General features: G+C 47.4%; 1 protein-coding gene and 1 long non-coding RNA gene across 3 annotated transcripts; one reads left to right on the top strand and one right to left on the bottom strand.

Moving 5' to 3' along the window:
• Nucleotides 1–70: 70 nt before the first annotated feature.
• Nucleotides 71–27586, top strand: CKMT2 (creatine kinase, mitochondrial 2). 2 transcript variants are annotated; one of them, XM_014857020.3, is made up of 10 exons: nucleotides 71–227; nucleotides 15328–15499; nucleotides 17061–17259; nucleotides 18717–18812; nucleotides 19308–19529; nucleotides 21271–21356; nucleotides 22293–22416; nucleotides 23052–23186; nucleotides 24392–24517; nucleotides 27331–27586. In XM_014857020.3, the coding sequence occupies exons 2-10, from the start codon at nucleotides 15348–15350 to the stop codon at nucleotides 27448–27450; spliced, it is 1260 nt and encodes a 419-aa protein (XP_014712506.1). In that variant the 5' UTR covers nucleotides 71–227; nucleotides 15328–15347; the 3' UTR covers nucleotides 27451–27586. The 2 variants fall into 2 exon arrangements, with proteins under 2 accessions (XP_014712506.1, XP_070373956.1); XM_070517855.1 differs by lacking the exon at nucleotides 71–227 and adding an exon at nucleotides 605–628.
• Nucleotides 8497–13668, bottom strand: LOC139046222 (uncharacterized). The gene is made up of 4 exons (XR_011505982.1): nucleotides 13588–13668; nucleotides 12445–12570; nucleotides 10550–10622; nucleotides 8497–8629 (listed from the first exon to the last, which is right to left on the bottom strand). It is a non-coding gene; the product is annotated as an uncharacterized lncRNA (long non-coding RNA).
• Nucleotides 27587–27861: the final 275 nt, after the last annotated feature.

The raw sequence follows: 27861 nt of genomic DNA, 5'->3' as shown, positions 1-27861 counted from the left end.
GACCTGGGGATGGAAAGGCCGCCGAGAAAGGGCAGGTGCTAGGAAGCGCCCGCCGCCGGCCTCAAGGGCACGGCTGGAGAAGAGCGTCCCGCGCTCCGAGCCGGGATTGGCCGCCCGCGCCGCCGGCCCCGCCCCCCGCGAGCCGCACAAGGGCAGCCCGGGAGGCGGCCGCCCACTTCCCGACTGCGCGCGGCGCTGCGGCAGGACGCGGGGGACCCGGCTCCAAGGTCGGTGAGGCCGCGAAAGCCGGCTTTCTTTCTGCAGAGGGGGGCGTTGCGAGGGGCCTGTGTGCGGTGGGCCCGGGGCTGTGTCCAGGACCGCGTGGGGCCGTGCTCAGGGCCCCGGTCCGGGCGAGGAGTTCGTGGGAACGCCCTAAAGCAGCCGCCCCCTTCCCTGCACCCGGGCGCGGGACCAGGCGCGGAACAGTCCCGCACGGGGTTCCCGAGCCGGCTCAGCACCCAGCTTGCTGTGCCTGCTTTTGATAGTGAATCAGGAATTTTTCCTCAACGGAACAAAATCTAAATGCCGCTGAACTGGGGCCCTAACCTTCAACTTTCTTTCCCTTGTAATTTACAGAGTCTAATCCATTCGTTTCTGGGAGTGGTTTCTGCAGGCCGCGTTGAAAGAGGTGCAAATCAGAGACTTGGGATAAACTAACTGAAAAATGAACATTTTGAAGCCCTCAAAAGGAGCTAATTACTAACGGCCAGGCAGCTGGACCCGGTGTAAACTGATTCATATCACTGCTAGAGATTCATTTTTAAAATCACTAACATTAATAATGAGCCAAGAGACTGTTTTCCCCTCATCAGGGGTAAAAATGCTACAGGATAGGCCTAAATGCGTCTCCTCTCTGGCAAAGGCCTGTTCTTTGCTTACTTGCTTGCTTGGCTCACAGAGCGTTACTGTCAGCCCTGTTTTTGTCCCTTGAGTGCTTGACATCTGTGCCTTTGAATGCTCCGGTGGGCATGGAGAGAGACATTTGACAGAACAAGACAAAACTCTCCAGCTGTCCCCAATGCTGCCCTGCAGACCCTCCCTCGGGCATTGTTCTAGCTCTCTGAGCCCCCGGAGTCAGCTAGGATCACAGGAGGGGGCAGTTAGTGCCCTGATGACGACGAGGCCATGCTAGTTCAAACATGTGCTGCTTCTAGAAAGACTGCTTTTCCTGCCTGCAGCTGTGACACTTCCTCTGTTTTTGAACTCGTGTCCTTGGTCTGTTCTCTCTGTTCTCATGGAGAAGAACACGACCACCAGCAGAACTTGGCAAGGGGGCTCTCTGACTGAGCAGGCTCCTGGACGACATGTAGGCGTTATCAGGCTGTGAGCACAGTGCTTTCTCCTCTGCGTTTATAGGCGCCTTTTGCAAAGAGCCCAACCTTTAGAGTTAACCCTCTGTGGGTTAAGGCGCCGTTCCAGCAAAGTGCACGAATGCTGCATGCACCCATGGGCTCTGCCAGCTTCATGATCAGATGACATCCTCAGAGAATAGGCCATAGGCCAGGTCAGTTTTCCTTAAAGGGGTGGCTGAGGAGGGTCCAGGAAACTGTGGGGTGGGGGTTTGGATAAGGACTGGGGAGTCCTGGGTTCTAGAGGCAGAAGGAGGGAGGTTCTGAGACAGACGTTGCCCCTGGCTCGGAGGCACTGGGTCTCCGCCTCCACCACAGCTTAGAGATGGAGCTATTTGTCTTCGCAGAGGAAACCATGTAGGACCTTGTGTCAGCATTCTGGGAATTCCTGCTGAGCCAGGAAGCCCACAGGGAGCCAGTCCTGAAGGTGACTGTTGGAGGTCACACCTACCCCTGCCTGGGAAGCACAGAGAACCCTTCCCTTGGGCAGGGAAGGAGGCGTCCACTCCATTACAGCATTTCAAAGGAGCAGAGGGTTCCTCACTTCCTATTTTCTTGAAACAGATTGCCCTTGAGAGGACAAGTCTGGTAATGGTCTTATGTCTTCATCACGAGAAGGCCTAGGAGAGGCCTCTGTTTTATAGGGAAGGACTGCAAATGTCTCCTGCGTATGACTTTCTACTTGCTGAATAGAACAGAGATGCCAAGGGGAGCCCATTAGGGTGACAGTATATCCAGTGGTGGGGAAGTAGCTTTAGCCCTTTGCTTTCTTCGAACTGGGAGAGGACAGCCATTTTCTGCAGCCTAATAGACTGGCGTCATGGGACTTTGTTCAGAGTGTGCTGTGGAGCAGGTCCAACCCAAGAATGTCCTCTGTTTTGGGGTGACCCTCTCTGGATGGAAAGCTGATACGTGGTCCTCCCCCTAGCCTTCCACTGCACTCGGGCCCCAAGGAGCTCAAACACGTGGACTCCGTGTACAGCTGGACCAGAAATAGCTCTGAGTCAGCAGAAAGGCACCCATGGCGTCCCCATCCAGGATATTCAGGACGACCAGGAGGCTCAGAATTGAGGCAGGGACAGAACCCAAGGCCTCATGTTCCAGGATGTCACAGAATCAGATAAGACCCTTAGACCAGGACCCAGACCCCCAGGGTGCCTGCTTGGGACAGAGGGCTATGCAGTCCTTGGGCCCTCTGACAAAAGGGCTTAATGTGGTGGTGCTTGGTTTTTAACGGAGAGGGCAAGTGTAGAAATAACCACAACATCCTTGCCTTTGGCTATATCTTGCACACCACACAGAAACCTCCCTGGCTTGGAGCCCAGGAATTTTGCCCGATTTTAGCCCTGATGCTGTAAACAGTGCTTTTCAAATCAGGGGCCACGAGGTGTTCCAAGAAGCTGGCAGACAGCTGCTACAGGGTGAGGGCTGGAGACTACCTCCCTCCTCATCCCTGCAGTCACTCCTGTATGAGACAGGAGAGAGGAGGGAAGGAGACAGAAGACAAGCCTGTGCCCCATCTCAGAGACAGGCAGGCTGGCCCAGCATCCCCAGCATGCCTGGCAGGCGCTTTGGGGACCTGGCGTTGGAGTGGAGTGGACGAAGTGGCACCTGGCATCTGGGCCACTTCAGCAGAAGCCTGAGGACAAGGAAAGAGAACGGGCTTGTAATATTCTTGGACTCTGGGGGAGTCACATGCTCTGAAGTGACGATCTTGTGCATAGCCCTAGGGTCACCGGGGGAAGGGATTCCAATTGATTCACTGCTTACTGCAGCCTGTCACTTAATCCTTGCAACACCCGGAGAGAGGTCTCACTGAGCCCATTATACAGCAGGAGTTGCTGAGGCTCTGGCAGACAACACACAGGGTTCCCAGACCCAGCAGGGCGTGGGAATCGCCTGTGAAGCTTTACCACAACACACGTGACAGCCCCATTCTTGCTCATTCAAAAGACAGAGCCTAGAAATCTGGATTTTTAACACACTTCACAGTTGATTTATTTTAGCTTTTTATTTTTTTATCATAAAAGTAATACATACTTATTTTTTCAAGCGGCACAGTACAGAGTTCTATTAAGAGAAAATTAATAATCTACCTGCTCCAAGTGTATTGCTCTAAAGCAATGCTTTTAGAAGTTTGATGAATAACCTTTAATACTTTTCTTTACGTTCATACAAGTATATGCAAATACACACATACATCATTGTTACAAAATTGGAATCACTCATACTCATTCCTATGCAAGTTTTTTTTTCCCTTTTAACCTACGAATATGGCATAGACATTCATCCAGGTGAGTGGAGGCAGTTTTAACTGATTCTTTAATAGCTGCAGAATGTTCCATTGTCTGAAGGTGCCACTCTGAACCCTCCTCTCTCTGACGGACAGGTTACTTCCAGGTTTTTGCCACTACAATTAGTGCTTCAATAAACACCCTGTGCCTCTCTCTTTGTATCCAGGCAGCTCTGTTTCTGCAGAATGGATTTTCAAAGTGAGATGCTGGGCTGGTGGGTATGCACATGTTTAATGTTAATAGATGTTTCCTGGTTCACTTTCCAAAATGGTTGTAGCGCCTCACAGAGCAGTCCAGGTGATTCTGATCATGGCCCGGGGTGGTGGTGGGGGGCACGCAGAGCTGCCTCCGGCTCACATTCTGCCCCCTAACTCTCCTCAGCGCTACTCAGCAGGAGCCTTTTAGGACCAGAAGAAGGCCCCACCTTGCCCTCTAGCAGGGTCTTTATTTAACTGTCTCCACAGGAGCAGAATTCCTGACTTGGAACCACTAAGTGTATTTGGCCTGTAGAAAGGTCCCTGCTCCCTAACGCCGGGCGGGGTGCCCTGGGCAGGGAGCAGGCCTGAGGAGGTCCTGTGCACGGGGCCTTGGGAGGGAAGACACCAGAGCTGAAGGAAGGGAGAGCCTGGGAGCAAGCTACAGGCACAGAAGGGTTGGGGTCTGGAGGCCAGAACCAGGGCTGGCCTGTCAGGTTGCACATCCTTGGAGGACCAGGGGCCCCTGCTTGGCTGACTGTCACACTCAGGAGCAGAGGGAAGCTGTGTCCTCAGGAGAGAAGGGAGCTTAGGAAAAAGGCTCCCTCTTGGCTGAGCCGACCCAGGAAGTTGCCTGATTAAGGTGCAGGACAGAGGGTCCCAGACAAAAGCATCCAGAGGAAGAACAGCTCTGCAGTTGCCCCCTGGGGCCTTCCCAAGTCTCTGGGAGGCTCTTCACCATGTTCAGTGGTAACTCTCCATCTGTCAGAAGAGCCAGGGAACCCTAAGACCCCTTCCCTTGGACAAAGCGGAGTTACGAGCTGCTGGGCTATTGGCTGAGGTGAAGAGAGAATGTTCTCGAACACTTTGTGGGCATCACTAGACTGGACCTCTCAAAAGTTGTGCAAAGTGAGAGTGACAGATGCAAACACATGTTCAGCACTTAATCAGGTACCGTTCTGCAGACTTCACATAGATGAGCTCTTTAATCCTCAGAACAATTATTTATTATTATATTCATTTTACATTTGAGAAAACTAAGAATTGGAAAGTGAAGTAATTTTCTCAAGGCAATAGAGAATCGTAAGTGGCAGAGCTGGATTCAAATCCAGGCTGTCTGGCTCCAGAGCTTCTGCTCATGACGCTACACTGGTGTCTGTTCATGGTCATGAGCTCCCTGTCACAGCCGGTGCCCGAGCAGGGCCGGGTGAGCACCCGGGAAGGCCATTGTGAGGGGATTCAGAAACAGGGTGGATATTTGCACAATTGCCATTCTGTCCAGTCCAGCCCTCTCTGGTGAGAGAACTCTCTTGTGAGCTCCACAATCACATTAGAAGACACCCCCTCTGGAATACCTCACAGGTGCCTCCCACTCAACCTGATCGTCATCCTGTCCTGTCCTGTCCTGTCCCCGAGACCTGCTCCCCAGTCAGGATTCCCAGTTGTGGGGAATACCCAAGTCAGAAACCTGGGTGTCCTCCAAGACTCCTTCACGACTCTCACCCCCACATCAGACTGGTCACAAAGGCCCCTGAGCCTACCTGCTAAGTACCTTGGAAATCCTTCCATCTATGTCCCACAAAGCCTTCCCCCCGCCAGGGTTCAAGCCAGAAGGATCTCCTGCCTGGATTATTCCAGGACACTAGGCGCTGGTTTCCCTGCCTCTAGACCCCTTTCCCTCCCTCTCCAGCTTAATAACAGCCACAAGAACTTCTACCTTCATTACCTGCTCCCTATATGTCAGGATTTGTGCTAAGAACTCATTGAATTCTCACAAAGCTCCGATGGGTGGGCCCTACTCTCGGCCCCATTTTATCGTGAGGAAACTGAACAGCACTTCTCAAACTATCTGTGGCAAAAGTTGTTATTAATCTCTAACCCACAGCAGACCAATACATTTGTAAAATACAATAAAGTGCAATTCCTAGAAAAATAAAATAAAGACATACAAAATCCCAGCTTATATTTTTTAAATTAAAATAACTCCATCAAAGCACTATCAACAGTATAAAGTCTATACTTCACTCGTCATGAACTGGTAACAGTCCGCAGACCACGCTTTGGCCGCATTGGTCTGGGGTCAACCTTTCATAAATCGAGTAAAATTACTCCTCTGCTAAAAATCCTATTGCACTTTTCACTGCCTACAGAACCAAGTGCCAGGTCTCACAGTGACTTTCCTCTTGCTGTGGCTGCAGTGCCGGTCACCATGTGGCCGCTGCCTGCAGTCTCTACCCCTGCCTTTCCCTTCCCTCAGTGCCCGCTGCCCCTCATGGCTCCTGCCTCTGTGCATTCTGTTCCCTTGTCCACCTGGCAAAGTGACATCCCTAAGGTTTTTCACCTCCTCCAGAAAGACCTCCCCTGATTCACCAGGCAAATTTGGGTCTTTTCTTTATTCTCGTCACTTTGGGTTATAATGATCTGCTTTTACAGAGGTCTGTCTCCCTCAGCAGACTGTGAGCTTCTGGTGGGCAGCCCCAGTATCTGACAGGAATTGATTCTTTAACGTTTGTTGAATGGATGGCTGGACAGACAGATGGACAGATGGACAAATGGATGCTGGACGGGTGAAGGAATGAGATTCAAGGCTTAGCCCTCTGGCTATGATGTGATCTTCTCCAACGGCAAGCTGCAGTCACACTGCGCATGGGCCATTCACTGGGTAGTTGGCCTGGACCCCATTCGGCTGCATCCCTGGAATCTAGAATTAATCAGGGTTGTCCCCAAATCATGGGTTTTCCTTGGACCTTTGGGGATAGGCAGCCACCCAAAATTATAGGCAAATTTGGCCCCAGTTTAATTCAACTCTCCGAATTTCAGGGGAATCTTCTTCTCTGGAGGACCCCCAGATCCAAACTTGAATTAGTGACAGTGGCCTAGGATGCTGCGATCTCATCCTGAAGATTCTGGACTTAGGCATAGAACAGGGGGTGTATTCAGCCTTTCTTCCTCTCTTGCTTTCTGTAGCTTTCAAAGGTAGATTAAGTCTTGCGTGGGCTGAGGGCAGTGGCCATTCCCCCACCTGGGAGGTGCCTGAAAAGCAGCTGTCCAGAGCGGGTGATGCACAGCAGCCTCCACAGGTGTCTGGGTATGCACGTGGCGTCTAGTCCTTGTTTCTGCTCTAATCATCTGCACTTTGTGACCTTGTGCTAGTCCCAGGGCCGGTGGAGGCGAGCAATACCTTGGTCTGATTAAGACCAGACAAGCTCCCTCAAACCGTGCAGCTGAACAGACTGGTCCCAGGCAAGGCCCTCCCGAGGGCGCCCACGGGCTCCAGTTCCCTCGAAGAACACTCGCTACATGGCTTGCAGTTGCCCAGGAGGGGTGCTGGTTAAGAGCAGAGACCATGAAAATCGACTGCTGGCCTTGAATCCGGCCTTGCCACCCACTGACTGAGTGGTTTGAGGCAAGTTATTTTACCTTTCTTTATCTCCATTTGCTCATCTGTAAAACGGGGATAATAAGAGCATCAACCTCATGGGTGTGTCCTGAGGACTAAATGGGGTAATAACCATACAGGTAATAGAACCATGTGCCCAGCACATAGTTAAGTGCTACATGAGTCTTCCCCTCAGATTATGCGCTATGTGAAAGCGGCACATAGTAGGCACTTAAATATTTATCAAACGAGTAAGTACAAGAATGTCTATCTTCACTCCCTCATTGTCCTCTTTCCTCTCCCTCCATCGCTGCCCACTGTGACTTCTCCCCACCTGAGGCATGTCAGGGTCATTCACAGTGACCTTGCCTCACTGGGCCTGATGACCGACCCTCCCTCTAGAAGCCTGTGCTCAGTGGTATTCCAGGAGGGTGGAGGGGGCCCCCAGGGCACACCTTCTGTTTCTGCCCCCGCTCAGGGCTGCCCAGGACACGCCTGTGAGCTGGTTGGCAATCTGGCCCCGTAATCATCCTCCCCTGAGCCCCTGTGGAAACCCTGACAGAGAGACTCCATTCAGTGTCCCTGAGATACGATGCAGGATGGGAATCCACTAGAACTGTCTGGCAGCTCCATTCTTTAGGAGATAAGGGGGTCGACTTCATCCAAACCTACTGTAGTATTGTTTATTATAAAACCTTGTAAGTAAAAACAGGATTTTCATTTAAATGAGTGCCTATTGATATTCAATACATGTGATTTCCCTTTAGCTCTGTGACTTTGGGCTTTAGTTAACCTCTCTGTTTTTTTGTGTTCCCTCACTGTGGCATGGAGCAAGATATCTGCTCCTTGGGGTTGTTGTGGAGAAAATACTTGGCCTTTGAAACTACTCTCTAAGTTTGTTTTTTCCCCCTTATTAAGATATGAAAAAATGTTCTAATAATTACACCTATCCAATAGTGAAATGGGTTGCTCTAGGAGGAGATGAGATCCCCAGCACTGCTGGTGTTACCGCACAAAGGGCACAGTCTGCTGGCCGCAAGAGAAAAGCCCATCGTTAAGAGGCACAATGGTGGCAGAGAAAGGGCATTTTATTAAGCAATAAGCTAGCAAATCAGAAGATGGGGGGACTGGTGTCCTAGAGAACCATCTTAAGGGGGCACAGAATCTTGAGGCCGTTATACAGGCCAGTGGGTTATGGGGAGGGGTTAGGAAGGTTGACCCTCTGGTGTTACAGACTGGGAGTGGCCACACCAGATCTTTCAGTTGCCGTTGATGATGCCTATCAGAATAGACTCTCTGTCTGGGGGTCATCACACTCTCCCCGAACTCAAACGATCAAAGTTATCGTCTTATCGCAGCTGGGAGGTACATGCACAAGCTGGGGTCAGAACATCTACCAAGCAGCTGGGTCGCCTGCAGGGTGAAAATCCAGCTGGGTTAGTTAGTCAGAGTCAGTCAAAGTTACAGTATGGTTTCTTTTCTACAAATGGCTTCCCTTATGTCAGTCTTGTGTTAAGCCTGTATCACTGGTACTTAAGGAGGGCTGAAGGGAAAGGGCTCCTGCGCTCAGCTGAGCTGAATGACCTGTGAAGTCCTTTCCTACTCCCAGGTCCCTGTGACTGAGCCTTCAGTCTCTCACCCAGCATTTCCCCAGAACCTGTTATGTGAGGCCCAGGGGCTTGAGAACAGAGAGACACTGTGACAGCACTAGGTCTTGTCTCTTCGAAGCGTGGGCTGGGTTCTGAGTAATGTCCACCCTTGACCCGAGCCCTGCTGAGCTCCAGAGGCTGTGCTCCTGGGCACGTGAGGGAGGGGAGGAAACGAAAGTGGTGCTCACTAGTACAAAAAAGGGAAAGACACCACCCCCCACTTTTCTTAGAGCATTTCCTTTAGAAAACCTGTAAATTCCTTCTCTGCCCCTTTGAGACTTATGTAAATCTTAATGTTAGTAGGCTTACTGCCTGTTTCACAACCAGGAATGCCTTTCTCAAGGCCTGGGAGCCATCCCTTTGAAGTGTGAACATCCGGGAAGGCAGCCCCTGACCCATCCCGTCTCAGTGGGATGGCAGTAGTTTAACTGAAGCACCGGGCTCCAGTTGTACAACTACCTGCTGTCAGAGAGACATGAGAAGTTTATTTCTCCTTTGGACGAAGGCAATTAGCGAATTATCAGGTGAATTCAGGGTGAGCTCTGTGTGACAGATGGTGCTGTCATGTCCTCTTACTCCAGTTACCTCGAGAACACGTGTTTAATGGGTCCCAGCCACGTGGCTCTATTAGAAGGGTGAGATTTCGTGTCTTTGCCATCTTTTCAGCGAATTGCCTGTGATGTGCATTCAGCGTGGTTTAACGCTTATTCAATAATAAAACTGTTTTCTTTCTTTCCCATATTTTGTGGAGAGGAATTTCTGGGTGGCAGGAGATTCCAGTTAAATTTCCCCAACACCTAGCACTTGCTCCTCATCTCACTCCTCTTCCCCACCTGCTTGCTCAGTCTAAGAAGGGTCCCCTGAGGACAGAAGGGCCTGCACATTGTGCTCCGGGGCTCTGCTGGGAAGCTTCCATCTGCTGTCTGTCGGGCAGCCTCTGCTGGATCTCTCGGAAACCACTGAGGATGGGCTCCATGGGCTCCCAGGGGTCAGACAGCCTGTCACGGGCCACAGGTCAGGAGTCTGCACTGGGCTGCCTTGGCTCACGGGCAGCTCTCAGAGACCAGGAACCTGGGCAATAAAGCGCTGAAAACCAGCCTACCAGCCTCGCTCTGCTTCGTTGCTCTTAACAATAGCAATTCAAAATCAGTGGCTGAAAGGGACGTGTTTAGTGTAATGGAAGTAATTTTTTTCTTAAGTTTTGATCCAGGCAGCTAGCTCCCAAAATTGATTCTAAATTGACTTAGATACCAGGCCTGGGGCTTCATAGCAGATTAGAAGTGAGAAATTCCTGGGAGCAAAGGAACCGAGCTAGAGGGGCGGGTGCCCTGGGGAGAGGCCCCAGGAAAAGGACACATTCCCTTACAGCTACATGCATTGTCTGAAAGGGGATAAACAGGAGGCTGGTAAAGTTTCCTCCTTCTGGAAATCCGGCAAAGCACTGCTCAGAGGTAATTATATGAAGTCAGGGAAGAAACGTTCACTGAGCAGCTACTGTCTGCAAGAATCTGGCAGATAGGTTCCTGTCCTTGAAGATTTTACCCACCAGCTGGGAAGATAATCCACACATAGTGGGGAGTTCCTTAATCTGACAGTTGAGTTCACCAACAGATGTCAGAAAAACCAAGTGCAAATGAGTGAGTAGCCCTTGAGGGCTTGGGGAACGCAGACAGAAAGCAGTCACCTTGAGCTGGAAGGGCACGAGGCACCAGGCTGTGGTCCGCTCAGGCAGGGAAAGATGGACAGCAAAGTCCACGCTGGAGGGGCGGGAAGAAGCAGAACTTTTACTAAATGGTAATAATTTTACTAAAAGAAATTAGTATGGTTTATTGCATTATTATTGCATTAGCACAAAAGTACAGACAATAAACTGATACTTAAAAAATATCCATATTAGGATCTAGATATAAATGCATATACATATGCACATATTTTTTTGCAGTTGAGATCGTTCAGGGCTCTAGAGCTGTCACTGTGTCAGGCTGACCCACTGTGTCCTGGGTGTTCTGGGCCCCCATGACAGTCCCTGGATGTATGTGGACATGTGCTTGCGTGAGCTTTCACCAAATTCCTTATATGAGCTTATTTAGTTGACATTTGCCTCTTCCCCTCAAAATAGATCCGGATTCCGCTCCCTCCTGGTATCCCAAGGCTGGGGAAAGCTGGCTTCTATACTTCTCTGTTGCCCGTGTTCCTCCACCGTCCGCTCGGCTCTGTTCTCTGGCCTCACGTCCCCCCATGCCCACTCAGTTAACACCTGCGCTCTCATGTGGATCCCAGTGAGCCTCCGACTGGCTTCCAACCCAGCAGGAAGCACAGAATCCACTTATGAGATAATGCCACCAAGAGCCTAAGTGTCAGGCACTGTGTGAACCAATGGCGATGCGACAGAGAGCAAAAGAACAGCGCTCCTTCTTTTGGGGCTTCTACATTTTGGGGAGATGGTTAATAAACAAGAAAACAAACAAAATAGTTATAGGTGGGGGATGAGTACCAAGAAGGAAATAAACAGGACTTTAGGAAGAGAAACTGGGAATGATGCCTGCTTGTAAGGAAGCTGTCAGGCAAACAACAGCAAAAGCCAAGCCTGAGAGTGGAGCACACGGTGAGGGGTCTGGAGGCGGGAGAAACATCGCGGCTGCTCGGGCCTCTCGGCTCCTCTCTCCAGTGGCCTCCTAACAGAGCAGTTCAGTACGTCATGCTAATGCTTGGGGCATAGAGGGAATCAAAAAAATGTAAAAGCCTCAAATTTTTAATCTGAGCCTCAGATTTCTTTATGCTCCAAACTTTTGTCCCAGTGGTTTCACAAGACATACTGACTTAGAAAGAAAGCCACATGTTGGAAACTAGTCAAAGCCAAATACTGACTGCTTTGGTGGATGCAGATTGCCTCTTACGTACCTCTTTCTGGCTCGACTTATTTACACCACATGTTGCCATTTGTGCAAATAGCAAATCGAGCCTCTTCTGAGTAGGGGTTTCCGCTGCAGATGGGGCTTAGGTAATATCTGGGGCCCCCCACGTAACAGGGAAAGCCGTAAGACAAACCGATGTTCAGCCTCTGCGGCTTTTCAAAGACTAACTTTTAACATCCTGTAGAGATTTAGTTCAGTCACGAGGAAAATTGATTTCTTTGCAAGCCTGCCTCTGGGTCTGTGGGGAGCATAGCACAGCCGTTCCCGGGATCCGCAGCCTGTTCAATGAGACCCTTGTTTCAGTCTCACACCCAAGTTCATCAGTTGGGACCTCAACAGTGAAATTCAATTCTCTGTGTGTCTTGGAGAGAGAAAGAGAATCTAGGAAGCAGGAATTCTTCACTTCACCAAAATTTGAGTCTTTGTCAATTCTCTACAAGGAGCTGAAGCAGGAACACTAAAGAGATTTCAGCTCCAGGATTGCTTGGCTTGCTACAGCCAAAGCCTGCACAGGATTATTGGCATGAATCGCAATCGCACATCATTGACCAGACAGCAGTGCCATGTTGGAACTCTTGGATGTAAATTAATATTATTATCTCCAGATACTAATATATGGATATGATGACAATTCAAGCATTAATATGTTGAGTCAGGTACCCACCCGCAGATCACTCTCACGGGGAGGAAGACCTTTGAAGACCGACAGCTGTCAGTGGGCCGCACATGGACACCATCCGTCCTCTTCCTCCTGGCTCTGCTTCTTAAGATTTATCTTCTCAAACAGACCCTGATGTGAACACATATCAGTGCTCAGGCAAATTAAGGAAAGAAAAATAAAGACCAAGACAGTTGAGTTACCTTAGAAATGAATGCATATCCTGTTAGCTTAGGGAGAGTGTGTCCTTGCTAACTTTTTGGCCCATATATTGCCTGGAAAGAATTCAGACAAAGCTTCTTTTCCTTTGGTCAGTTCTATGGTAAAACTCAGAGATGACTGCACTGCCTGTCTGCTCAGGAAGCAGACTGGAGGATGTGGAAGCAGATGAGACAAGCCTGAAAGATGTATATTAGTGTCACCTGCCACACATGAGGACCAGGAAGCATCGGTGCAATTCTTTGAGGAGCCATCACCTGCTCTTGGAATGAAACAGACAACAGCCCCCAGTCTAGAAGGGAGCAAAGAAGTATGTGTGATGCAATTAATGTTGGGCCATTACAGTTCCCTAGGACAACTTTGAGAAATGGCCTATTTATCTTGCCTGATGATTACTAAAGTAATGTAGGTTGTCTTTAGGAGAGAGGGAATTATTTTTAGACATTAGCATGAGGAAAGGCTACCTGATAGTCTAATTTCCTGGGCTAATGTAGAAAAATAACGTCTTAAACTTTTCCAAGGACTTTGATACTTTTTGTTGAGACATTCAAGTTTCTCCCTAGTATTGCTCAAAAAGATGTTAAGTAGAGATTTCCAGGTGGGGAATCTGGAAGCATGAAGTTGATGGACTGATCCCAGTTCCCAAAATACAATCAAGGAAGAAAGTGGACCTGCGAAGGCCACCCTTAGAATTGTGGGTAAGGCCATGCCAACCTTACCTTATTAGGAGTTTATCCTTCACTGGGGGCCTAGGTTTCCAGTCACAACCATACACATCAATGGGCTCTTTGCAGCCAACCTACCTACCTAAGCTTGGAAAATCTTTGTAGCAGAGTCCTGGGAACCTTCTAAATACTACGGAAAAAATTCCACACTCCCTTTATTTAGGCATCACAGAAACCAACATAATGAAAGAGTACCGAGAGTTACCTGTTCTTTTGTTCTCTGCTCAGCAACCCACATTAAATAGCTCCCCCTGGGTGATGCTGGGGATTAATTGTCCACTCTGATCTCTGGGCAGAAACAGACACAGCAGAGTATCCATTTGGCATGATTATCCTGATTTTCATCCCTTGTTGATATTATATAAACATTTATTTTGATTTATATATGTTTTCTCCATTTTATCTGCATCTCAGACTGTCCTGGTGTCTGTGTCCTGCATCCTAAAGTATATATTTGGTAGTTCCTTTGTTATCAATCTGCTCTTTATCTTAAATTGCCTTTTTCATTATAATTTTTGAAAGATAGTTTGATAGCTCCCTAGTTCTAGGTTGATAATTATGGTCTCATAGCCCCTTAAAGACATCATTTCTCTGGCTTCCATTATTAATTGTTAAAAAATTAGCCAATGTTTTTCATTTGTTTGTAGATGAACTGTCTTTTCTCTCTGATTGCTTTTAATATCTTTGTTGCCAATATTCTGCAGTTCACTATTACTTATCTATGTGCAGATTTACTTTAATTTTGCTTGAGCTATCTTGTGCTTCTTGAATCATGGATTTTTGTCTTTTGTCAGTTCTGTAAAATTCTCAGCCATTTCTCTGCAAATATGTCTTTTTCTCTGTTTTCTCTATTCTCTCTCTGAGACTTTAATTAGATGTGTATTTGACCTTGTCATTCTGTCCTTCATATCTCTTGCCTTATATCTCATATTTTCTGTTTTCTTATTTCTCTGTGCTACACTCTGGGTAATTTCTTGAGATAGATCTTCCAGTTCATTTATTCTATCTTCATACTGTGTTGTATCCAGCAGTTCAATTTGGTTCTCTTTCAAATCAGCTTGGTCATTCTTAACAGTCTCTTGTTCCTTGCTCATCACTGCATTCCATCACTTATTTCTTTAAACATTCCACGTAGAGCTAATCAATATTCTTGTCTGACAATTCCAGTATCTTCAGTCATTGGAGGTCTAAATCTGTGGCCATTTCTTCTGTTGACTCCCATTCCTTCTTGTGTGTTTGGTGATCTTTGATTGAGAGCTTATTGCTTGATCTTAATCCTAAACTGAGGCCTGAACTGAGTACATGTTCCTCAGAGAGCATGTGAGTCTGCTTCTACTGGGAGCCAAGGGCTAGGGGTCTGCTGACCTTGGGCCACTTTAGCCCCTCTCAAGGGCCCTAGCTCACTAGAGGAGTCATAGGGTCAGCTCCCTACCTCAATGCTGGAATCCTGACCTTAGTGCTCAGATAGGCGTCCACCTTCAAGATAACGTAAACCTTCTGGCTTATTACTCTGAGCTTGGACATCACTCACCTAGGATGAGTGGAGTAGAGGAGTGGTCCTCAGAGCCTTCCACTACCTCTTACACACCCAGCCATCCACCCTGCTCAGGGTCTAATGGTGATGCCAAGGCAGAGTCCAAAAGAGAACCTGGTCTGTCAAACAGCCAGAAGTACACATCCTCTGTTTTTGTGTATTTTCCCTATATCATATTACTGGAGTAAATGGCATGAACTTCAGGCAGTTTGACATTCACAATGTCTAAAACTACTGAGATTTTTCCAAGCAGTATCAAGAGGCATTAGGGAAAAAGGAAGAAAGAGAAAAACAAAACAAACCAAAAGAGGAGCAATGGCTCCTGCAGTTATTTCTCTTGCCTGTTGATCTCCACGCTGTGGTTCAGGGCCATCCTGGGAGGCTGTCTAATCCAGTTTCTCTGCTTTCCAGATACTCATCCAAGAGGAAAGATGGCCAGTATCTTCTCTAAGTTGCTAACTGGCCGCAATGCTTCGTTGCTATTTGCTACCATGGGCACTGGTGCCCTGACTACCGGCTACCTGCTGAACCGGCAGAACGTGTATGCTGACGCCCGGGAGCATCACAGGCTCTTCCCTCCAAGGTAAATCCTTTTGGCTTTAAAATAACTTTAAATGCCAGCCAGAACTATGCTTTCCCCTGCTAGAAGGTGTCAGCAAGGGTCCCTCTCTTTTATTTTTTTTGGTGAGGAAGGTTGGTCCTGAGCTAACATCTGTTGCCAATCTTCCTCTTTTTGCTTGAGGAAGATTGTTGCTGAGCTAATATCTGTGCCAACCTTCCTCTATTTTGTATGTGGGACACTACCACAGCATGGCTGATGAGCAGTATGTAGGTCCATGGCCAGGATCTGAACCTACAAACCCCGGGCCACCAAAGTGGAGTGCACAAACTTAACCACTACGCCACTGGGCTGGTCCCAAGGGTCCCTCTTTTTGCCTTTAAGGATGACTAAGTCAAATTAATAATTGTTTTTATGACTCATTAAGCACAGTGATCTGTGGCGAACACAAGGAATTGTAGGGTCATCGCTCCTGCCTGGAGCTTGCAGTCTAGTTGAATAGCAACAATAGTAATGGTAAACATTTGTGGAGCACTTCTATGTGTGCTAAGCACTTTATGTGGAGTATCTATTTTATTCATCTTAGCATCTCTTTGTAATGAAATGGAAGCTTAGAAAAATTAAGTAGTGCCCACGTTCACACAGCTAGTGTAGCGAAATGCAAATCTAGGGACCCTGATTCCAGACCCATGCCTCCCTCATGCAGCACCACCTTCTGGAACATGTGATGTTATGGTACTGATTTTAAGCATCAGCTTTAAAGGACGTTGCAGATGGGGAGTGGAGTAGTGGCCTGAAGATGGACTGTTTTCTCAGCCCTGGGAACCTTGCGATGACGACACATCACACACTGCACAGAGCGGAAGTAGAGGGCTGACTTTAGGGGACTCCATATAGGCAGCTGTGGATGAGAGAGATGAAGAAAACCTGAGGTGTTTCTCGGAGACGTTTATTGGCTCTTGTGGGAATCAGATCTCTGGGGGGGTTGCCAGCATCCACCATGTAGCTCAGGAATGCCTGAGGTGAGATTACTGGGTTTGAGCCTGTGGTGGTCCAGAATCCTGTTCTTTAACCTGTACATCTCCCAGGGTAAGAGGGCACCCCCGTTTGACATCTTTCTATGTATTATTCCAAGAGATATTTACTGAACTCTTGTATTTATAGCTAGGCACTGTTCTCAATATAGCATATGGGCATGGAGCTTGCACCACAGAAGACAAAGAAATGAATTGCTACGTAGTTCCACCTAAAGGACCAAAATGTGGCTGTTGTGTTTTACCAAAATTTCTGGGTTAAAGAAAAAAAAAAATCTGCATATAACTTAAGTTTATTTTCTAATTATTTCCACTCTACCTCCTCGTCACATCAACATAAGCTACAGGCCGTGGGCTCCTGAGCCGGGATCCCGGGATCTTTGGCAGGGTCGGGTCCCTTTCTCTGGCTTAGTCTCACGGCTTGTTAGGACTCCTCGTCAAGGGTCTCTGTGCCCACAGGCTGAAGACAGCCTTGCGGCACGAGGGCCGAAACAAGGCCTTCGCCAGGCCCCTCCCTCGGGGGCGGCGCCTGAAAGCCTGTCTCCCTGCAGCGCCGACTACCCGGATCTGCGCAAGCACAACAACTGCATGGCGGAGTGCCTCACCCCCGCCATCTACGCCAAGCTCCGCAACAAGGTGACGCCCAACGGCTACACCCTGGACCAGTGCATCCAGACTGGCGTGGACAACCCCGGCCACCCCTTCATAAAGACGGTGGGCATGGTGGCTGGGGACGAGGAGTCCTATGAGGTAAAAGTGCTGGCTGCGGGGGCGGAGTCGGGGCTGGGGCGGTGGATATTCCAGGGGTGGTGAAGGGCGCGGTCCCAGAACCCTCCTGTCTATGGGGCCAGCTCTCTGCCTCCTCAGGAAGGGCTCCCGTAAAGGAAGGCTGCTTCAGCAGAGCATCTGGAACCATGAGGTCTCCAGCTTCCAGGAGACAAGGCCTCCTAGGCTGCTGCTCTAGTGTCCCTCCCCAGGGAGGAAGGAGTTGCGTGACAGAGCTCTCTGCATTTGTCAAGGAGAGCAATTGGTACAGAAAAAAAATAAAGCCTTTTTATGTTTTTATTTCATTGCTGATGTGTGTTCACCAGTAAGGCATTAGGCGATGATGTGTTCGTGGCCGGGCTTTATTGAGGGGGGGATGGTGCCGTGTGTCTAGTTTGGGCATTGCTGATTACACACCCAGGGTGGCCCAGACTACTGAGTTCACCAAGTGTCTTGAAGAAATCCCATGATCTCCACATCCTCGTCCTTGGCGCAGAAGCACAGCATGGTCTGCTGCTAGCAGAGCTCAGCAAGCATGCGGCCCTCTCCGCAGAGCAGCCTCCAGGTCCTGGCAGATGCCTCCAGCCCTCCTCCCTCAGGCCCACTCTCCTTGCGCCCTTCTGTGGCAGGGAGCTGAAGGAAGTTCCCTGGGAATGCAGCCATCTAGAGGACAGAGGGGGCCACCTGGGATAAGCAAGACTGGTGGCTCATTCACAGACAGCAGTGCACAGCTCTGGGCTCCCAGAGACCCGGACTAGAGCTGGCTCCTGGGACCCACTTCCCATGGCTCCAAAGGCTGCAGGGTGCCTTGTTAGGACTTCTCTTACCGTTATGTTACCTAGAGGATGTTTCTGAAGCTTTGAGTGTTTTAAAAATAGGTTTTGCACAAGATGTTTTGGGCTGGGGAAGGCCCTCACAGGGTGAGAGGTCGCTGCTTTGCCCTAACTGCTGTCTTTCATCCAGAGCAGCCAGGTTTCCACCAATTTATTGTGCTCTTCACCTCTAGAACCCGAGCTTCCCCTTCGACCACAAAGCTGCTTAGCCTCTGATCTGGCAGCTTCTTTTATCCCACAACGGCAAGAACTTCTGGGGAAAACCCTCCAATTCTTAGACATAAGATTTTCTGGCTCAGTCTGATGGCAGTGAGCTTGGCAGAACCATCAGGGAGGTGGTTACGGTGACAGAGTTCCACAGCCTGCCCCCTCCCAAGGGGCAAGGGGCCTGGAAAAGGTTTTCTCTAGTATAGGCCTCTTCTTCTTCTTCTTATTATTATTCACCACTGGTCCCCTCTCACAGCCATTTCCTGCATGGGAGCGCTGAGAATTTCAGAGAAGGAGGGCATCAGCTTTGGCCCTTAAGGTAAAAAGGGCAAGTGAAAGGAATATCTTTTAGTAGTAGATGAAGGAAATAAAGAGGAAATAGGAGCATCTTCCCTCCTGCAGGTGTTTGCCGACCTTTTTGACCCTGTCATCAAACTAAGGCACAATGGCTATGACCCCAGGGTGATGAAGCACCCCACAGATCTGGATGCATCCAAGGTAGGTCCAGCCCCTCCCTACCTTCCTGTGAAGCCGGCACCCCTGGGCCCAAGGTGAGGAGAACCTGAGAGAAAAGCCCTGGGGTCAGGTGCCCTTGAAAGCTCTGTGATGGTCTCAGCACAGCAGGCTCCCTGGACGACCCCAGAGAGTCAGGAAGGTCCCACAGTCTTTGTTTTACTTAATAAGTACCACTAGGCTGGTATTGGTCACCAAGAACTTTAAGCCTTTCCTAGAGCAATTCCTTTTTCCATCCCAAACCTAGTAGGGGTAGAGGGTTCCAGAAGGCGCTGTAGGAGTAGCTCTGCCCTTTACTTATCTCTAAGGCCCCCACCCCCAGAATTCCACAATGTGCCCAGCATGTCACCTGTGCAAACCTGCCCCATGCCTGAGGGTCCCCTGCAGGGAATGCTGCCAATCAGCGGGTCAGAACCCACCATGGTTATGGCAGGACCGTGGTCCAGGCTGGCAGCGGTGACCCCATGCTTTGCTCGGCAGATCACCCAGGGGCAGTTTGATGAGCGCTATGTGCTGTCGTCTCGGGTGCGCACTGGCCGCAGCATCCGCGGGCTGAGCCTGCCACCTGCCTGCACCCGGGCCGAGCGGAGGGAGGTGGAGAATGTGGCCATCATGGCCCTGGAGGGCCTCAAGGGGGACCTGGCCGGCCGCTACTACAAGCTGTCTGAGATGACGGAGCAGGACCAGCAGCAGCTCATTGACGTGAGTGGCCCTTGAACCCCTCCCCGGGGCTGTCTGGGGCGGGGTTGCACCTAGAGCCTTGACAGGCGCAGTGTGGCCTCTCCTGGGGCTCAGGCCCCCCCGCCCTGGCTGCGAGCTTGCTGGGGCTTCAGCATGTTCAGAATAAGGAAGAAAGATGAGGCCCTGAAACTTTAGGTCAAGCTGCGGCAATAGTCTACAGATACAATCTGCAGAGGAAACTCCAATATCAAGTTGGTGGGCTGTATCAGTGGGTGGGGGTGAATGGAGGATCCTCCTGCTTGTTGGTGAACAGGAACACTTGAGTGTGAAATCCTGTCTCTGCCTGGAGGATGGCTTCCACTACCACACCTGAAGAAAGTCCTGGAAGCTAGGAAAATCTGGAAGGGAAATTATCCAAGTGGAAGGCCTGCCTGGACTGGCATTGGAGCTAGCCTCCGGGATTCCTGCTGCCTCCACATGTCCTCCACAGCTTTGCTCTGACACTGGGACAGACAATTTTTTCCACAGCACAGCTAAAACAGGATGGGGTTTGCACAAGTAACTTTGAACTGAACTGCAAGGAAAAGCAGAAACAAATTTCTAGCATTTCAGAAGCTGCAGTCGACGAAGTAGGCCCCAATTCCAAAGCAGGTGGGCCAGCTTGATGGTCTGTGGGCCTCAGTCTCCTGGTCTCTGCGGCCATCAGGCCAACCCTCCGCCTGCCCTCTTAGAGAACAAGCCCTCGTCCACCTCCAGTAGCCACGTCTAGTTTCCAGCTTAAGGGACACGCTGTTTCCTGGGCTGTGGCGGTCCACAAGCCTGTCCAGAATCAAGTCTCCGGCCTCTTCCACTTCTTAGAGATTATAGAAAGACTTCCCTCCCCATAGCCTCTTGATTTCTCATCTCAGTGTAATCATATTTGAATGTATGGTATCCGTATTCATATTCTTGCTGTGCACACACTAAGAAAACAGTCAGTCTCTTGACACTCATTTTGATCTGTTGAGCAGTGTGTTGTAGTGGTTAGAGGCACAGGCTTGGGAGTCATATAGGACAGGGTGTGAATCTGGGCTCTGCCACATCCTAGCTGTGTGATATCGGGTAGGTTCTCTCTGAATCTCAGTTTTCTTCACCTATGAACTAGAATGATTACACTTACCTCATAGTGTTGCTGTGAGGTTTAAAGAAAATAATTAAAAGTATGTACCGTAGAGGGTGGCAAACGGTGAGAATTAAATTAATGGTGCCTATTTTTGTTTATAGATCATTCTTTTACATCTGTAGTATGTTTAAATGAAAGGATGATAATAATAAATGAACCAGTAACGCTAGAGACATCGAGAATGGCAGCCGTGTAGACAGACTTTTCTGAGTAGCGCCTCTCTCTCATGCCCGCTCCGCCATTGCATGGGGTTGGGCTGGTGGGGTAAACACGCTCCGTAGCGAGTAAGTATTTCCATCTGGGCTAAGCCAGCGGTCTTCAACCTTAGCTGTACACTAGAATCACCTCAAGAGCTTTTAAAAACTCCAACATCCAGGCCACACCCCATGACAGTTAAGTCAGAATCTCTAGGGCATGGGAACTGGGCATTAATATTTTCTTTAAAGCTGCCAGGTTATCCTAGTGGGCAGCCACAGCTGAGAACCGCTGCCCGAGAGACCCCAGCCATCCGTGGTGGGTTGAAACTTGGCCACCTGGCACTTGCAGTCCTGTCTGATCTCATCACTTTCTCCTTTCTGCTTTGTCCCTTTTGGCCTGCAGGACCACTTTCTGTTTGATAAGCCAGTGTCCCCTTTACTAACATGTGCTGGGATGGCCCGTGACTGGCCAGATGCCAGGGGAATCTGGTATGAACGTAGCATGTTTGTGTGCAGTGTGTGCAGGGGATCTCCTTCAGATCACCTGCTGGTCCTCACCTGAGGTTGCTGTGACCTGCACTTGACAGCATGCCCGGCTTGAGCTGAATGGAGAAGACAGAGTACTTAGAAATTGTGTGTGTGTGCGTGTGTGTGTGTGTAATACCTAAGTATTGTGATGTTTCTAAGATGTGTAGGAATTCTTGCTGGTTTGCATGAATTATGCATGAGGAAAAAAAGACTATTTTTAAGAAAAGATTAGTTTCATATTGTTTGACCTCACAGAAAATCTGTTTCATGACATTAAAACAAAGAGCAGAAAATGAAAAATAAATATTGAGGATTTAAGCAAAACCCTACAAGGAAGAATGGATAGCAAGTGTTCACATATTTTATCTTGGCCAACAGTCCTCACTCCACCTTGATCCCTGTACCTTGGTGGGTTATTATGACACTACTCAAAGGAGCTGAGATAAGAGTGTTCATGAGCAGCTTCTCAGTGCGGGGGATAGGCAGATCTCTTCAGCAGACATATGTGAAATCTGCACCCCAAATATCTTGGGCTGCAGGTAAAATCTTTTTTTAAAGTTTCACAAGATTTTGGTTGAATCTATTAGGAGACAAAATACTCTTGTTAGTGTCAAAGTCATTACCATAGTTGAATTGTTGTCATCCTAGTCTGAGGAACTAGGGAAGTTATATTCTTGTTGGGCAAAAACATGGCATCTTTAAGGGTTGGAGTTGGTCTTCTTCGTTCCATCAAGGTAACATTATTTTGTAGTATTGGTTCGGGCACAGTTAAGAGATTAGGGCCATCTAGAAATGAGGAAGGTGAAATGAAGCAATCAAGCTACAGAGGTAATGGGAATTTTCATGTGTTGAAACAAATGTAATTAACACTCAACATCATATTTCTCTCTTCACTAGGCACAATCATGACAAGACGTTTCTCATCTGGATTAATGAAGAAGACCACACCAGGGTAATCTCTATGGAGAAAGGAGGCAATATGAAAAGAGTATTTGAGCGATTCTGTCGTGGACTCAAAGAAGTAAGATGTTATCGGAGATTTCTGTATATTCATTAAAATCAGATCTCTTTATTTTTTATTTTTGAAAGAAGACATTATGGAGACTTGCAGGATGGGGCTAATTTTTTCTAGGGGTCGTGGCACTTTTTAAGGATGGGACTTCCAGAGCAGGCCCTCGAAAAATGAGTGACTTTCTCTTGTCATTAGCAAGTTCTGTGCTTCCCTCCCCAGCCCAGAATGGTTTGGGGAGGTCTCTGGATCATTAGTTATTTTCTGGTTTCTTTAACAGTGATCTTGGCAATTCCAAGCATAGAGATGGCATAGGATGTAACTATGTTCTTAAGTAACCTGGTCGCAGCCTTACCTGCTGAGAATTCCTATATTCTCCTACTATCCTCACTTGAAAAGTAATAACAGTGACTCGAGTGTTTAGTACGTGCTAGGTACTGTGTTCAGTGCTTTACATGGTTCCTCTAATTCAACTGGACCACTGTAATATTCTGATAGGAGAGGTATTATTTTCTATTAAAGAAATACTATAAATTTATCTAAATTTTATTCAGGGCAGGCATGTAGTGCACATGCCTCTCCCTGGTGTTTGGGATGTGCTGAACGAATGGGTATTTGGGAATTCCATCATTTGTTCATTGTTGTAGGTAGAACGCTTAATCCAAGAACGAGGCTGGGAGTTCATGTGGAATGAGCGCCTCGGGTACATTCTGACCTGCCCTTCGAACCTGGGCACCGGATTGCGGGCAGGTGTCCACGTTAGGATCCCAAAGCTCAGCAAGGTAACGTTACATAGCCAGCAGCCCTTCCAGTTCCGCCAGGATCAGCTCCGCTGTGGCTGCTTTGTGGAGGAAGAAAACCTCACTGCCCATTCATCAACCCCTACTTTCTGCACCTATCACAGGAAATATTGAGAAAGCCTTAACTTCGCCTCAAAAGGCATTTGTTACCACTAGGTTAAAAGGTTAAGGGGCTGTAAGAAAAGGATGTGGCTTCAACACCAAGAAGTTTAAGTTTTCCGTTATACAACCAGTCTGGATAGGGAGGCAGACTGCGCTGCTCTGCTCCCTGGGCTTCCCTCCATCTCTCTCTGTCTCTCCTGGATGCAGAGGTTCTCAGACTTGAGCCTGCATCAGAATCATCTGGAGGCTCCTAAAATGCAGAGGCCTAGGCCTGCCTGCAGAATCTGCATCTCTAACAAGTTTTCAGGTGATCGCATGCTGCTGGTCAGGGAACTGCACTTGGAGGACCACTGTCTGAGGGCATTGTCCCCTTGGCACGGTCACAACCAGGCCCCATGTTCTGGCTTGTAGGAACAGGAGAGAGCATGCGGGTGTGTCCATGTAAAGATTGAACGTCTAGGCCTGGAAGCGACACACATCACTTCTGCTGGTCCCATTAGCGAGGGCCCACCAGTGGTCACTTCCTCAGCTCCACCTGTGGATGATGAGAAAGGGTTCTGGCGGGCAACTAATGGTTTCTACCACAGCTTACCAAGTGAATCAGATACTTTAAAACAACTTTAGAAAATGTGTTTCTTGTCTCAAAAAAGTATGAGAATTTTTTTATTCAAAATTCCAATGCTAAGAAAGTGATTTGACGTGATTTAACTTCATGATTTTAATTATATTAGTGAGAACTGCTATATAGATGAATAATAAACCCACCAAAGCTGGCATCCAGGTGCCAGAAAAGTGGTATAGAAGTTAATAACAGCCCTGCTACCTTCTAGCTGTGTGGCCTATGGCAAGTTAATGCCTCTGAGCCTGCTTCCTTTTCTGTGAAATGGGAGTGAAAGCTATACCTACCTCATGAGGTTGCCATCAGGTTTAAAAGTTCCAGCACAGTGTCCTGGTACATAGTAAATATGTACTTAATAAATATTAACTGTTATTACCTCTCATTATACGTCTTTTCTAAATGAATGTGCCAATGGTGGCGAATTGATTTTGCTTCTTACAACACTAAGTATTGTCCCTTGTCCTAGGATCCACGCTTTTCTAAGATCCTGGAGAACCTGAGACTCCAGAAGCGTGGCACGGGTGGTGTGGACACTGCAGCAGTGGCGGATGTGTATGATATTTCTAACATAGATCGAATCGGTCGGTCAGAGGTAACATCTCTCTCACTTTCTGAACATGAACTAATGAAATCAGCCTAAGAGAAAGAGAAGTAGCCTAAACAGCCGTGCCTCATTCACAGAATTCAAGACCCCCTCCTTCCCCGTGAACTCCTGAGTCATAGAAGCATTTCATTCTGTAGTACTGTTTCTCCATATGTAGTTCCTACATAGCGGCTGCATAAAGGCAAGCTCAGTGTAAGTGAGAATGTGCAGGCACGTAAAGGAGGTCACAGCGGGACTGTTTTCACCAGCCTCCCCTTGAGAGCTATTCCAGAAATCTTCAGCAGCAGGAGCTCTGTTATGCCAAAGGAAGCAGTATTTTACTACTGTGAAGTCAGAGGACATGTGTGCTCTCTCTGAGGGTGGCAAAATAGTGGGATTTTCTCTTGATTCTGAATTTCCTTTGGTGAAAGCCACATACTGTCATCTTCACTTTGGCATTTTTACATACTTGATAGTTTCTGATGATAGCAAATAAGGTATGCACTAGGTATATATAAGATTGTACTCATAAAATCATCCTTAGGATTCTGTGAATGCATAAAGGAATAGGATTCATAAACTATATGTAAGCCTGGGGCGATGCGTGAGATGAGGCATAAAGAGCTGAATCCCAAGCAAATGCTGATCTCAGTAAGTCACATCCGCTTATCTGGATGTGGTCCCATTGAACATATTGTGCCCGTCATTAACTTAAAAGCCTCTTCTTATAACATACAGCTCTTAATGACTCAGTGGCTGTGTATTAAATCTGTGGATTATTGGTGCTCTTTCTTCTTCCTTGCCAGCTCTTGAATATTTCACTGCCCATTGGTATCCCTACTGGTAAATTAGGAAAAGGAGGGAGAAAACCCTCAAAACAGTTAAACCAGCTGTGTGCTACCAGCTCTGGTAAAGTACGTGAGGAAGAAGCAGCTATAAATAGCACAACTTCTGAAATTTACGGAATAATGTGAGGGGTAGTGAGAAAAGATAATCTGGGGACTGTCCACTTCCAACATTAACTAGATTTTTATTATTGGAAAGCAAAGTAGTCATCACTTTAAAAAAATTTTTAAAGTCTGTAAGTTAGTATGTGATCATTATAAAAGCTAGAAAAATGTCAAAAAGTATTAAAAAATAAAACTACTTATTTAACCTAACAACCCTAAGATACCATTGTGAACATTTTTCTAAATTGCCTTCCAGTTTTACAATTATTCAAAAAACATTGTGTGGCCGGCCCCGTGGCCGAGTGGTTAAGTTCGCACGCTCTGCTTCGGCGGTCTGGGGTTTATCTGGTTCAGATCCTGGGTGCGGACATGGCACCATTCGTCAGGCCACACTGAGGTGGTGTCCCACATGCCACAACTAGAAGGACCCACAACTAAAAATATACAACTGTGTGCTGGGGGGATTTGGGGAGAAAAAAGCAGGAAAAAAAAAACATTGTTTTACAAAATTTAGTATGATGACATATATTTGATAATATAACATACCTTTTTTCCCAATGTATAGTATCATGAGCATTTTCCCACAATATTAAATATTCTTCAAAAATATGATTTTAATGACATCATGATAGTCATTATCTATTTAATATCTCCCTGATTATTTGCTGTTTTCTTTGACCATCTATATACATAACTCTATGACCATCTCTATACATGACTCTAATCACAACTCTGATTAGTTAGCATATATTTCTAGGAAAGGAATTCCTGGGTTAAAGATGAGGGGCCCTTACCCATGACCAAGTTTCCTACTGAAAGATTTATACCCAGGTAGAGTCCCAGTGGCTGTGACTGAGAGACGCATCTCACCATACCCTCACCAACACTGGGATGGGTTAGTTGGCTAAGTAGTAAACATGTTTCTTTGATTAGTAATGACTAGCTTTCTGACTCAGCCCTCTCGCAGGGCCTCAGTTTCCTTACGTATGAGAAGAGGTGGTGAGGGGACTGGACTTTGTCATGCCTCAGGTATGTTCAGCTGTAAAACTCAACCATCCCTTCCATCCTTAGTGTTTATTCTTGAGTTATATCATATATGTCAGTGCTGTCTGGAATTGACTGATTCCTTACTATCTTAGTCTGGGTCTCTCCAGGAGTAGCACAAGTAATTTGTTTGGAAGGTGATCCCAGGAAAAAATTCATAGGTAGATGGGCTCTAGTTTAAGAAAAACCAGTATTTGTAAACCAAAGTTCTAACATATTTTTTTTAAGCAGGCATTTTTAAAAGTTAATTTTTATATAATTTACAAAGTTACCTTTAAGTAGCAAACTTGACTAGTACAGTGAAAACGTGACTTACTTGCCAAACATTTGATTTTAAACAATTTTGGAGAAAGACATCACTGTGTAAATGGTAATATCGGAACTGCAGCATATTCAGTGCTTGGAGAGCTTAGCGGCAGGTCAGAGTTGAGATCCGGGCCAAAGAACAACACAAAGGTGTCACTGTGTAGTTTTACTTTTAGACAAACTCTGGTACTTTATAGCAAGAACTGATGGGGAAAAAGTGTCCGAGATGGAAACTAATGGTTTTCATTTATAAACAAAGTTCTCACACACAAATTAGTAACCCTATCTTAACTAAAGAAAGATTGAGAGAAACCCCGTGATATCTCTGCTTCCCATCTCTGACAGTGACCATCAGTCACCTCTCCTCCCACAACCCTTTAGGGAAATAATGACAAGAAAGAAATGGTTATGAAGTCCATCTCAGGTGACAAGTTCTCATTTGTCCCAGTATTGGTCCTCTTGATCAACGCCTTGCATGTGTCTTCTGTGCAAATTAATCATTCATCTTTTTCACTGTCCAAGGTTGAGCTTGTTCAGATAGTCATCGATGGAGTCAATTACCTGGTGGATTGTGAAAAGAAGCTGGAGAGAGGCCAAGATATTAAGGTGCCACCACCTCTACCTCAGTTTAGCAAGAAGTGAACTGTCCCAATTTATAAATAATCTGTCTGCTGGTATGACAGACATAAAGAAATTTCTACTCTGAGAGTTTTTGTAGACTTGGAAAAATGTAAAATTGTACGTCCTGTCTATATGTACAATAAAACTCTCCTTAATATCTTTGTTTCCTTCCTTTTTTTTTTAGGGGCCAGCCCCGTGGCCGAGTGGTTAAGTCCTTGATTTTTTTTTAATGATACTGAGAAGGGAAAACACATCAAATTACAAGTGGCAGGAAGCAGTGATAAAACTAATATTTGTAAGACCACTTACACACAAGTCTAGAAACCCTCCAACTGTCTAGATGCTACTGGAGAGTCAAGCCTTTAACAAATCCCTATGCACACCACTGGAAAATAAGCAACTAATATAATAATTAATTTCCTGGCAAATAGA

Source organism: Equus asinus, chromosome 9 (assembly GCF_041296235.1).
Source record: "Equus asinus isolate D_3611 breed Donkey chromosome 9, EquAss-T2T_v2, whole genome shotgun sequence".
NCBI classification, from domain to species: Eukaryota; Metazoa; Chordata; class Mammalia; order Perissodactyla; family Equidae; genus Equus; species Equus asinus.
The sequence above is the reverse complement of the archived record's forward strand: the minus strand, read 5'-3'. Positions and strand labels throughout refer to the sequence as shown.